Source organism: Akebia trifoliata, chromosome 12 (genome assembly GCF_017979445.1).
Source record: "Akebia trifoliata isolate Shusen 1 chromosome 12, ASM1797944v1, whole genome shotgun sequence".
NCBI lineage: Eukaryota > Viridiplantae > Streptophyta > Magnoliopsida > Ranunculales > Lardizabalaceae > Akebia > Akebia trifoliata.
Genome location: NC_141386.1, coordinates 28,236,172 through 28,248,687, shown reverse-complemented (window position 1 = coordinate 28,248,687; position 12,516 = coordinate 28,236,172). Strand labels below are relative to the sequence as shown.

General features: G+C 37.0%; 1 protein-coding gene across 2 annotated transcripts; it reads right to left on the bottom strand.

Annotated features, from left to right (window-relative positions):
* Positions 1-637: 637 nt before the first annotated feature.
* Positions 638-12,456, bottom strand: LOC147389289 (uncharacterized). Of its 2 annotated transcripts, none has more exons than XM_086419112.1 (12): positions 11,764-12,456; positions 6,270-6,820; positions 6,068-6,157; positions 5,721-5,960; positions 4,849-5,070; positions 4,438-4,735; positions 4,000-4,316; positions 3,733-3,842; positions 3,534-3,637; positions 3,366-3,439; positions 3,173-3,266; positions 638-900 (listed from the first exon to the last, which is right to left on the bottom strand). In XM_086419112.1, the coding sequence occupies exons 1-11, from the start codon at positions 11,975-11,977 to the stop codon at positions 3,174-3,176; spliced, it is 2,313 nt and encodes a 770-aa protein (XP_086275238.1). In that variant the 5' UTR covers positions 11,978-12,456; the 3' UTR covers positions 638-900; position 3,173. The 2 variants fall into 2 exon arrangements, with proteins under 2 accessions (XP_086275238.1, XP_086275237.1); XM_086419111.1 differs by lacking the exon at positions 638-900 and adding an exon at positions 2,272-2,967 and having other exon boundaries at positions 11,764-12,454.
* Between the last annotated feature and the right edge of the window lie 60 nt (positions 12,457-12,516).

Sequence of the window (12,516 nt, the reverse complement as noted above, 5' to 3'; positions counted from 1 at the left end):
ATCCATTTTATACCTCAAATCGGTTCCAATGAAAAGGGACGATTATGGTTAAATGGGTACCCATTGACACCCCTACATCTAGCAACAATTAGGGTCAGATCACACTAGGGATCCATGTCAATGGATTGGATCAGACCAAAAATCTAATCCACTCTGATCCAATAACTTTGAGTCTGACAGATGATTTAGATTCCAATGAGGATCCAATCCCATAGGTTGACCAATTTTGATCCAATAAGGACCCGTGCAATAAAATGTTGGAAGATATATTATATTGAAATTTATTAAAGTTTTGTACATCAAATCGGGTTTGGATCTTAATATTGAGATCTGATATAAAAACCTGATCCATTAAAAGCCCAAGCCAATTTATCGAATCAGTTCCAAATCCGATCCAATCCTTGTTGGATTAGTACCAAATCAATCCTGATCCAATCCAAACCCAATCCATTGACGGCAATATAGGATCAAAATATCCCTTGGTGGGAATCCTAATATTTTTCCAGATTTCTCGAGAAGTGGGATTTATAAAACCATGATTAGTGAAGCTAAGAAAATTAGTTTTGATCACCAAAATTGCAGATCATGATTGAAAGAACACCAATCATACAGAACGAGGTGTGCACTCAGTCAAAAATAGTAAAATTCAATTTCTATTTACATAATAAATAATAGGTTACAACATAATATGGAAATCAAGTAACTCTTGGAAAGTTTAGTGCAATAAGGAAACATACAAAACTAATTCTAATCGATCAAAAAAAAAAAAAATACAAAACTAATTCTAGTTGACAACACAGCTTGCGAAGAATTCAACCCTGAGAAAATAACAAACAACATGCACCAACATATCCACGAATTTGAAGAAACTAATGACAATAACTACATATAAGAATTCACCTATCAAAAAAACAAACTATATATAAGAAATTGGGAGGGACACTTCAAGATTTGACTTTTTAAAAAAAAACATCCATAAAACATGCAACACCACACAGATGCACACACATACCTCCATGCACATGGAAAAGCAATAACCATATGAAGGTGTACTCCCAGTGCCAGATCTCACAAACAGAAAGAAAGGACGTTCAAACATCGGTTAATAACGAAGAATGTAAGGGTCAATGGAGTGCCTTCCAATTCTTAAGGATTTCTCTAAATCAAAGAGAAATTCCCAAAGATTAAGAGCTGAATACACATTATTGAAAACCATTGCAAAGTCGATAAAATCACAAAAAGTTGGAGCCGAACCCTTGAATCCCTCGAACATTATCAGGGCAGCGAAACAGTGCCCACATGAAAGTCCCTCATAGAATACACTTGAAGAACAAATGAATAACTGCCAACTATCCCAAAGTTCTCTCCTTCCCTTGTTATACTGGGACCATTTTTCATCATTATTCCCCAACAAAATCTAGTGCCTAACCCATCCATCACCGTAATCATCACCAATAAAGCATCCGTATCTAGGAACAGATGTCCTACCTCAGCCCTTAAAATGGCTGTCCATTACTTCAATCATCACCAATAATAAAATTTAGATCCATATTACCTTGGTAGAGTAGATAAATTAAACATCAAAGAAGAAACATTGATGTTGTTGTCGTCACACCTACCATGAAAGCTCACTAAACACAATATTATAAGAATGTGTCTGTCTACAGATATATCGTTATCTAATCTTGTCTGATTTTGTAAGAATTATTTATTTTGCACAATTAGTTATAAAGTCTCTCTGACATCATTTAGATGACATCCAAGTAGTGGCCATGTTCATATCCTCATTTACTTATATTATAATGTATTTTATAACATAACATCTGCTGCTGCAAAAACCCATTAGCCAAACACAACAAATGGATCATAAATGTAGGGTGACAGAAACTGTGGGAAATTCCATGTTAAACAATCTGTGTGATCTCATGATCCTTCCAATATACTTACTACCAACTCAAAAGCAAACGCGGAGGAGAAAAAAGTGATGCAAAAGGAATGTACATATATTTCCAAGCATCCATGTATATATTTCTAATTTATGCTTCCATGCTTCAGATGCAGTATGAACTTGATTTTTCCACATTTATATTTCTTGCATGCATCGGTTACTTGCTCAGTGTGCCGCGAGTCTGACCGCACACACTAAATAATAAACATTTACTCGCATAAATACCCTTACAAGTGTTCATCCAGTTCTCCGAGTTCAAAACTAAATTCACAACCAATATTGACAAAACCAACCATAATTATCCATCATTAAGGCTCCAACCAGCAAAGAAATGATTCCACTATTTCTTTAACAGTAATCCACCCTTTCAATCGAGTATGCTTAGTGACCCAACAAGTTATACTTACACCGTAAACTAGGACAAATAAGCTTCTTTCCAAAGAAAATGAACGGCCTTCATAAAAGTGTATATAGATTCACTTTTCCATTCACAACCTGTTAAATCAATGAACATTTACTCCAAATTGGTTCAAGGACATGGCACAGCATTCCCACCTAAAACTTAACCCAGGATTTCAACAATGGAAATTACCTATAGGCACCTACATATCAGAGTCTGAAGCACCCAAGCTTTTATGTACATGTAAATTATTTTGCTCGTTGAAAACTTATAACAAAGCATACCTCTTCACCCATCAGATGGAGTTCTTATATAGGGAAATAAATATATGCATTTGAACATATGAAATACAAATTCTCTCGGATTTTCTGCTCCAAATAATTAAAACCTCCTTACACTGTAGAAACACGGATAGACAGTTATTCCTGAGTGTAGAACTACCAAGGTCCATAGCAGAAGATCCCTTTGCTTCATAGAATTTAAATATTAATATTCTGTTTCCCTCAGACTAACAGATATACTGAGCAAACTTGGTTATGCTCTTTCCAAGAACGTAGGCATCATTTATGAATAAGCTTCAAATAATCCACAGCCTACAGCAGCCTCTTGACATGTCAATCTGTGTGAGAGACAAATTCATGTAACCATAGAGTTCAATTGTTGCCATTCAGACAGCTTATAAGGAAACCAAATCAATGCCTTCTGACTACCAATAATCATCAAGAAAAATGCATAACAAGGCATGGCTGTCACATATGATTTCACAAATACCATAAGAAATTAATTTAAAAAAAGGTGGCACAAATACCAACAATTGGAGTTACCTCAATAATACGACCGTGAACCACTACTTCCCAGGTAACTGCTACCACCCAAGCTACGACTGGAATATAGCGACGAATACGAGCTACCACCAACCTGTGATACCAATGAGCTATAAATAAAAATGGGAAAATAGTAGGAGGGTTGCAGACTCAAATCAGCGGCACCATAACTAAAGGCAGGTTAGGAGTATACATCAGGCCCACGAGAAATGTAATCACTTCCAAAGCTTGAAGAGTACATTCCATCATCACTACCACCATAAGAACCTGAACAGCACCATCCACCAAGCACATTTAAGTCACCAAAAACACTAACTTAAAAAGTGTGGCAAGTCGTATGTATTGACAACTTTTGGCATACCTCCACCATAACCTGTACTCTGACGACTACCATACATTCCATGAGAGTCCTGAGCAGAGAAAGAGCTTTTGCTGTCCCCATATCCTAGGTGAGATCTTCCAATTCTATAAACCATAGAGCAATAAGGTAAGGTCTAAAATACTGAATACAAAAAGAGGAAACTACCATAGAACATGATGTTCTGAAAGGTCAAGCAAACCTATCACTGTATGCATCCCCATACTGAGAAGCACTCCCACCAACGTCATAGTCCAAACGAGCCCTTGATTGGCGAATACTGGTATCCGTATATCGTGGAGGAATATCGTCCTATAATGGTATGCACATAGTTTATAACATTTAGATTGTATGAGAATTTAAAAAAAAAAAAATCAAAACAGGAAAAAGGGTAGAAGAAAGTCACATAACCATGAATCAGTGTCAACATAGTCTTATCCCAACTACATTGGCAAAGAAAATTACTAACCAGTGCAGAGTAAGGACGTTTTGATCCAGAGATTGAGTCATAGTTGTGAGGATGTTCTTCATGGTAACTTGGAGGAGGCCTTTCAAGCCTTCGTCCATAGCCTTCATCTACATAGCTCCTCTTTCCTGAAGCATGAGAAGCATTGCGAGGTACATCATCGGAGTATCCAGATCCACGGGAATAGTAGTCATCCCTGTAAGATGACCGCCTCTCTGCACCAGCTCTGGAACCATAATCTGCCACAGCTCTGCTTCTTGAAGGAAGCTCGTCACGCCGATCATAATCCCTCTTTGAACTGCTTTTGGGGTATGAAGGAACTGTCCAAAGAGAATGCATGAAATAATAGCAATGCTGAGCACACAAGTGGAAGAAAACTAAAACAAGACCAAATTAGATAAGTTCGTAAAAAGAATCAAAGAAATGGTCACTGGTGCATACTTGGTATCCTGTTGTAGGACCTCTGCGGGGGAGGCAAAGGCCTAACTCTCTCTGGCACGGAGGTGACAGGGTGCCTATTTCTAACTCCAAGTGGCATCTTGAATCCACGCCCACGTGTTTGTGCCATAATGCCTCCAATACCTGTTGAACTACGTCCAAGGAACCTAGGAGGTGCTGGACGACCCCATGAACCCCTGACACCATGTGGAGCACCTTGTACATGACGAAAATCACCGTGAGAAGCATACTTTCCTCTACCTCTATGATGTGGTCGTGACAATCTGGCCCTAACTTTCACCTGAAATGTAATTGAAATTAGTAAGAAAATCTATACATGCAAATCAAACCAAAGCCCCAAATCTATCCACAAAAGTATCAAAAGCAACGAACTCTTGAAGTACTAAGGCAGACCTTATTGGCTCCGTCACCCAACTCTGCATTATTAATGGAGTTAGCACATGCAACTGCCGCATGATGGGTGTCAAAAGCTACAAACCCAAAATCCTTTCTCTTGGCAGATGGCATATTGCGGGCAAGGTCGATCTTTTCAATCTCCCCAAATTTTTTGAGTTGCTCCTTCACACGGTCCTCATCCCACGAAGCAGGCAGGCCATCCACAAATACTGTCTTTACCTAAAATTAAAATAGACAGTCAGACATTACCATCTAATAACTCCTTACATAACCTGAGAACAATAAAAAAAAACTATGCAGGGGCCAGGCTCACAAATTACTTCAATGGCCTTTACAACATGAATTAGTTGCTAATAATCACTAGGAATATCTAGCAGAGGATAACTCTTTTTTCATAACAGAATATACTGCTAAGTTCACTCTTGTATTTAAACAAACTGAAACGAAGTACCCAACATCACAACTAGATGAAATCCAACAGGCTGACACATCCTTAAAGACAGCTATAGCAGAAACTGAAGTAACTTAAAATAAAAACTGTGTCAACTGATATTGACTAATATCTTATAGAAATATATCATTTACCCAAGTTATAGCAGTTACAGATTACAACGGTGATAAAGAAAGGAAAAAAAATGGCTTGTGATAACATGTTCCATGTGCTCGAAACAGCAACTTCTTATTGAATGGCTTATCCATGTTGCATAGCATTCCCGATGCCACAATTACACCTTCTATGATTTAACATCGTAAAGTGTGAAATGCATATATGAACGTGGAAAAGATAAACATTCAGACCAATTAAACAATGGTTCAACCACTAATTAAATCCCAATTAATCCAAAGAACAGTTTAGGATTAACATATACCTCTGCCATGATTTCGTCATCTGGTTCAATGAAAGAATCTGCAAAAGAAACCTTTGCATTTCTATCGGTTCCAAACACAACATCTCTCTTCTGTAGACGCTTAAAAGCATCCATGGCATCCGGACGAGATGGAAATTCCAAGAAGGCAAACCCACGATTCATTCTCTCATTGTTGCCATCTCCAACCAACGTCAAATCCTCAACATTATCGATTCCATAGTGTTTCAACTTCTCTTTCAACTGGATTCACATGTACATGAAACAATTAGGAAAGTCAACTCTCAAATACGTCTACCCATGAATAACTTGCTAGAGAATAGACACAGCAAACTTTCCAGTCTACTTACGTCTTCTTTTGTCCAGGACTTGCATATGTTTCCTAGGAAAAGGGTGTCGCTGTCATGACTTGGAGTCACGCCACATTGTTTGCCATTGATCTGGAACCATAATCATTAAGAAAACACATTTTTTTTTCTGATAGACAACACAATAGACCATGTAAAGTGCAATTTAACCAATATTTCAACTTTGAAAAATCAAGGAAAATACCACTGGGTTCTTGAGCTCCGTAACAGCTCTCTTTGCTTGTTCTACTGTAGCGAAACGTAAGAACGCAAATCCCTTGTTCTTCTTTGTCAAAGGGTTCATCATCAGCCTTACTTCGGTAACCTCACCTACTTTACTGAAGACTTTCTTAAGATCATCTTCGGTTACATCCTTTTCCAAGCCCCCAACAAATACTTCAAACTCCTTACGCTTGCGCCTCTCTGTAACAACATCCTGGTGGTCTTTAGCCTCTCCATCAGCCATGTCTCCGTGCACTTCCTCATCATTCTCTCCGTCCTCTTCACCTTCAACTTCCTCTGCGACATCTTCCATTTCCTCCTCAACCACATCACCTGCTTCCTCTTGACCTACATCTCCTTCCTCAGCCTCTTCCCCGCTTTCATCCCCTTCTTCCCGAACATCCTCATCATGGTCAAATTCTTTCTCACCATAGTCCACCCCAGCATCTTCTTCAGCTTCATATTCTGGATCATTATCCTCCAACTCTAATCTTTCACCATTGTTATCTTCTTCGAAAGCTTCGTTCACATCTTCTGTTGTGAGAATAAGCATTAAATTCTCATGTGCAGACACATTGAATGACAACCATAATTCCGAAATTCAACAAGGGAAGTCCAAATGATGCAATTAATTATTATTTTTTTTGATCGATCAAATGATGCAATTAATAACAAATGCTATATCTAACTAAAAGCATGCTAACCTTTTTTCTTATAGGTAAAGGGAAACCTAAAAATTACTCAATGCGAACACTTAATAACAAAGATTTAGCCTAGTAAATGCAGTCAAGAGCACATAACATAAATCAAATCAACATTGACTGAATATAGAGACAAAAAGGCGTAAAACAAATAATTGCCCGTTCTTCTGATTTCAATAAACCCACCAAGAAAAAGATTTTATTAATTCACAAATTCAAGAATCATTTCTACTGAAACAACCCAACAATGCAAACTCAAACTCAAACAAAACACAATCTTCCTCGCAATTTAGCAATTAAAAACCATCCAATGTTTTACTTTTCTTTTCTTTTTTTTGCTAGGAAAGCAAAAAACCATCCAGTTGTACAATAAGTAAAACACAATCCTATTTTCTATAATTTCAAGAAGCTCATCAAGAAAAAAAGTTTTTATTCACAATTTCAACAACCACATCAAATGAAACAACCCAATGATGCAAAATACATTGTGAAAAAGAATTACAATCATATTAATTCTTCAATGAAGGACAATGAACCCTAATAGGGTTGGCATGGAAAATACATAGCAATCCTGAATAGAAATAAAAACATGATTTGGTGTACTGCAGTACACCTATAATAATCTAATAGCTCCCACACCACCACCACCACCCAAAAAAAAAAACTCATGGCAATCAATGATCGATGTGAGTTTGAAGAAAAATCAGTCCTCGAAAGCTATTGCTTTTGTCTTGCAAGTTCAAAATTGATTTTGCCAAATCTGTATCACCGTCTTGCTAATGAACTGAACAGTTGCAAATGATTCCTGCTGCCCGGGAATTGTTGTCGCCAAATGTGTCATTGATGAGATAATAGCTAAACAGTAAGTGATTGTGAAGTAATGATGAATCACATGCCTTGATGTGTAGAAGAGAAGGAAGAATAAATAGTTCAACTCACTTGGGATTTGATTAGGCCATGATCGATTTTGGCTAGAACGAACCTATTGGATTTTAAACCGAAAATGAGATTAGGCCTCTATGGACCAAGATGAGCTTGACCATTGACGTAGCGGAAGAATGTGAATCAATAGATTCGATAGGAATTAAGATATTGTGTTCAATGGAACACACAAAACCAGTTTGAATCAATAGATTCAAGCTTGGAAAAGAAAGAAAAACCACTAAATTAATTTGAAACAAGAAAAATAACTAAATTTAAAATTTATTGAATGAATAATAATTCAAAATTCGTATGTGAAGGTCTTTATATCGATAACTTCATCATAACTTAGAATCCTTCTAAAATAATAAAAATCAACATTCCTAACTTATTTATAACATAATAGCTACTTTCTAAACCTATTATAACTCTATTTAGATACTTCTAAGCATTTCTAATTGAAGTCTAAATAATAAAAATGAATTTAGAACAAAATTGAAACTAACAAGGAGTTGTACTCCTAAAATAACTATGAAATAGAAATCCTACTAGAACTAGAAAATATAAATCCTACTAAAATTAGAAAATGGAATCAAATTCTATTAGAATTAGGAAACTACTTAACATTTTAACTAGAATTATAGATGTCCTACATCAATCATGAAGGATTCAGAGGCCTCAAATAGAAAGAGTGCTTGTCCCTGCATACTCAAAGGTTCTTTGGACCAAAAAGGAGCTTAATCACTAGGATCCATAGGCTCTTTGGGCCATGTGAATCCCATAAGCAATATTTTTCTTCCTTTTTTTTCTATTTCTCACCCAAACAAAGGTTAATTGGGATTTCAACCTTTTTTTTATTTTAAGTTAAAATTTATTTTAAAAAAGGGGACAAGATGACCCCGAAGTACAAACTTATCAAAAGGATTGGAACGTCCCTTAGGCATCCTCTAAATTACAAACCAAGTTCCACATAGCCACAAAATCTTCGAAGAAAATTCCTTTGAACACTCTATACAACTTACTTTAAAAGAACAGAAGACCCAAAAAAGACGACAGAAGGTCATTCGTGACCTCCTTCTCCTCAAATATGCGCCTATTTCTCTCCTTCCAAATACCCCAACAAATGGCAAAAGGAGCGAGATTCCAAAGGATCCGTTTTGATGCTCTAAAGGAGTTGCCCCATGATCCCCATGTCTCCAAAAGCTCCTTGATGGACCTCGGAAAACAGCCCCTAATCCCGAAAAGGCCAAGAAAGTGTGACCATATCTTGTAAGCAAGATGATAATGTAGTAACAAGTGATTCATCGTTTCCCCATTCTTTAGGCATAATAAGCATCTGTTCAGTGTATGAAAATCCTTTTTTAATTAATTGATCCAACGTGGTGACTTTCTCCATTGCGACTTGCCACATAAACACCGAAACCTTGGAGGGAACTTTAAGTAGTTTATTTGTCCATTCCACAAAAAATAAAAAATATAAACAGCCCATTCAACCTCACCATATGGCATTTTCTCTTGTTGTCTTTGTTATGTCAAAAGAAATCCCTAGAGATCTTGTCCATTTGTAACTCCACACTCTGAGGCAAGGAGAAGAGTGAGAGGAAATAATTAGGGATACTTGCAAGTGTACTCTTAATCAAGGTTAGCTTTCCTCCTTTGGTTAGGTACTTTGCTTTCCATCGGCTCAACCTCTTCCCCATCTTTTCAAGAAATGGATCCCAATTGCTCTTATTCCTATATGACACATCAAGGGGGAGACCCAAGTATGTAGTCGGCAAAGCTTTCACTCTAAAGCCAATCGAAGCCACAAATAATTGGATGCCACTAACAACATTCACACAAAAAACTCTGCTCTTCTTCAAGTACAGGAATGTTAAATACCACTTCAAAACAGCCCAAACTAATGCTAAGAAATCTCAACTGTGTGGCTAAATGGTCTAGAAAAACGAGGGTGTCATTGGCGAAGTGGAGATGTGAGACAAAACGACCTTCACTACCTATTTTGAAACCAGACAGGTTTCCAATCTCTGCTAATTTTGCCACCATTCTACTAAGAGCTTCCATAACCAACAAAAATAAGTACGGTGATAGAGGATCCCCTTGAAGAATCCTTTTGGAGCCCCATTCACTACGATAGAGAACGATGGAGAGGACACATTTCATCATTCATCCAATCCACTTCTCCCCAAAGCCCATTCTTCGCATAACACACTAAAGGAAGGGCCAGCTCACATGGTCGTAGATCTTCTCCAAATCAATTTTCCAAACAAGCCCTAGGTCTTTAGACTTAACCCTAGAGTTGATGCATTCGTTAGCAATCAGAACACCATCAAGGATTTGCCTGTCTGCAACAAACACCCCTTGGGAAGACCCAATAACAAGTTGAATGACCGAATGGGCTTAAAATGAAAACACGGGCACAAATCAAATCCAATATATTCAACAAATGACCTTGCAAATTGGGAAAAAACTCCCCACCCTTTCAAAAGGTGATGGTGCAACGTGAATTCCCTCACCTAACTTTTCTTATTTTGATGGATGTCATAGGGACAAGTTTTGACAATTGGGAAATGGGGAAAAGGCCTCTTCCTTTAGTTGATCTAGTTCACCATGATCATTAAAGTTTGTTTGGTGGTGGTGATGTATGCCACAACAACCTAGCAAGATGATGATATGAATGTTTCTATCTGATTAAGGATTTGACAAGCCAACCATGAGGACAACATTGAGAAGAACATTGGTAACAATGATAATGCCTGATAAAGAGAAAGGGCTTGACCTAGATCATCATAACAAAGTTGCTCCTCTTCCATGTTCTCAATAATAGCAGCCCAACCTCAGATATCAAAACGTAGAAGGTGCTCTTGAGATGAGGGTTGAGATTTGATAAGGTTTGATGAACAAAAGAATATGATGATGTCAATGGTGATTTGAGTGACTAAACATTTGATCTTAGATTTGGGGCACACCAATGTGTTCTCTTTTTTTTGGTTGAAGCATTAGTTGATTAGACTTTTTCAAAATGATAATCCACGATTACAAAGTGTTTGTAGCCAATAAGTGGTGGTCCGACGGTGATCAGCTTCTGCTTTATGCATAGGATGGTCGTTGCACGTGCAATGTTTGATGAAATGCCATTAAGAATAACCGGAAAGTTGGTGTGAAGCACACAAGTGGGGATCCATCGGCTATCGTGTCAGCTTCTTGTTTGCGCAAAGGATGGCGGTGCAATATTTAATAAGCCCTTAAGAAGAAAAGTCAGAGAACACAAGTGGGGATCCATCGGCTATCGTGTCAGCTTCTTGTTTGTGCATAGGATGGCGATGCAATATTTAATAAGCCCTTAAGAAAAAAAGTCAGGGATCCACCCAACGTGCACTGCCGGCGGAGGAATGTTATACCCAAAAGGATTATCAATATAGCATTGGATGACCTACTCAAATACCTTGAAAGAAAATATAATTCTATTAATTCTATATTGAGTAGCAATAAACCCTAAAATGTTTTACATAGAAATCCTAAACAAAAACAAAACCTAGATAAGATAACCTAATCTAATCAAATCTACTTTAAATTAATATTCATCCTAATCTTCATAAGAACGTAATTAGGTGTATAACTATACACCTTATTAGAGAATCCTATAATAATCTAATACGTTAAACCCATTAACAAAATTCAATCTTTCTCACGATTTCAAAAACCATAGCAATTAAAAACAATCCAGTGACGCATGGTAAGTGAAACCAATGAAATTAAACAAATAATTCTTACAATTTCAAGCGAGCATCAACAATCAGGAATTCATAAATAAATCAATTAAACGGATCTGAAATAAATAAAAGAAAATCTTACCTTTTACAGAGACGGATTCGTTTGGCTCTAATTTCAAATCGAGGGGTTCCTCAAACTTAATTGTCTCTTTTTCAACTTCTACGACAGAAACAGAAACCTCTTCGACCATTACCGTCTCTACGGTTTCTTCCTGCATAATTTGGGACTTTGCTGTCCCTTTGGCAGCTCTCCCTAGGGTTCTCTTCGTCCCCTTCTTCACTGTTCGCGGAGGCATTTTGATACTGATAACAGAAACCCTAGAAATTCGAAGGAGAAGGCACTAAAGATCAGAAACCCCAACCCTAGAACGATGACGGAACCCTAGATTTTGAGGATAGAGATTTATTGAAGTTTGGTCTTTCTGGACACTATTGACTCTGCGTTAGTCAACTCTTGGAAGGAAATATCCTCAGGAAATTTTTTTAGGTTGTGTAGATTGAACAGAAAATGTTTTCTCAATAAAATCAATTTTTTTTTTCTGAAAAATAGTTATATAAATTTAAACTTTTTTAGAAAACATTTGCTAGTTTTGTTTAAGAATAAAATCAATTTTTCTGAAAAAGTAGTTATCAAAAATCAATCGATGGAATCAATTTTTATTGGAATCGATTAGAGTTGGGTCTCTTAGAATCCAACTACTTGAAAACCAAAATTGATAGGAAGCGATAAAACTCGAGAATCAAAATTGTATAAAGAGAATTTTTTTTGACAATTCTAATTCTGGTTCCATTGCTTTGAGAATTGGAATCGAAACAAATAAATATTGGAATTGAG

Coding starts and splice junctions, on each gene's coding strand:
- LOC147389289 (XM_086419112.1), bottom strand. CDS start 11,977: ATGCCTCCGCGAACAGTGAAGAAGGGGACGAAGAGAACCCTAGGGAGA. Junction 4,736..4,848: donor TGGGTGACGGAGCCAATAAG/GTCTGCCTTAGT, acceptor ATTACATTTCAG/GTGAAAGTTAGGGCCAGATT. Junction 4,317..4,437: donor GTCCTACAACAGGATACCAA/GTATGCACCAGT, acceptor CTCTTTGGACAG/TTCCTTCATACCCCAAAAGC.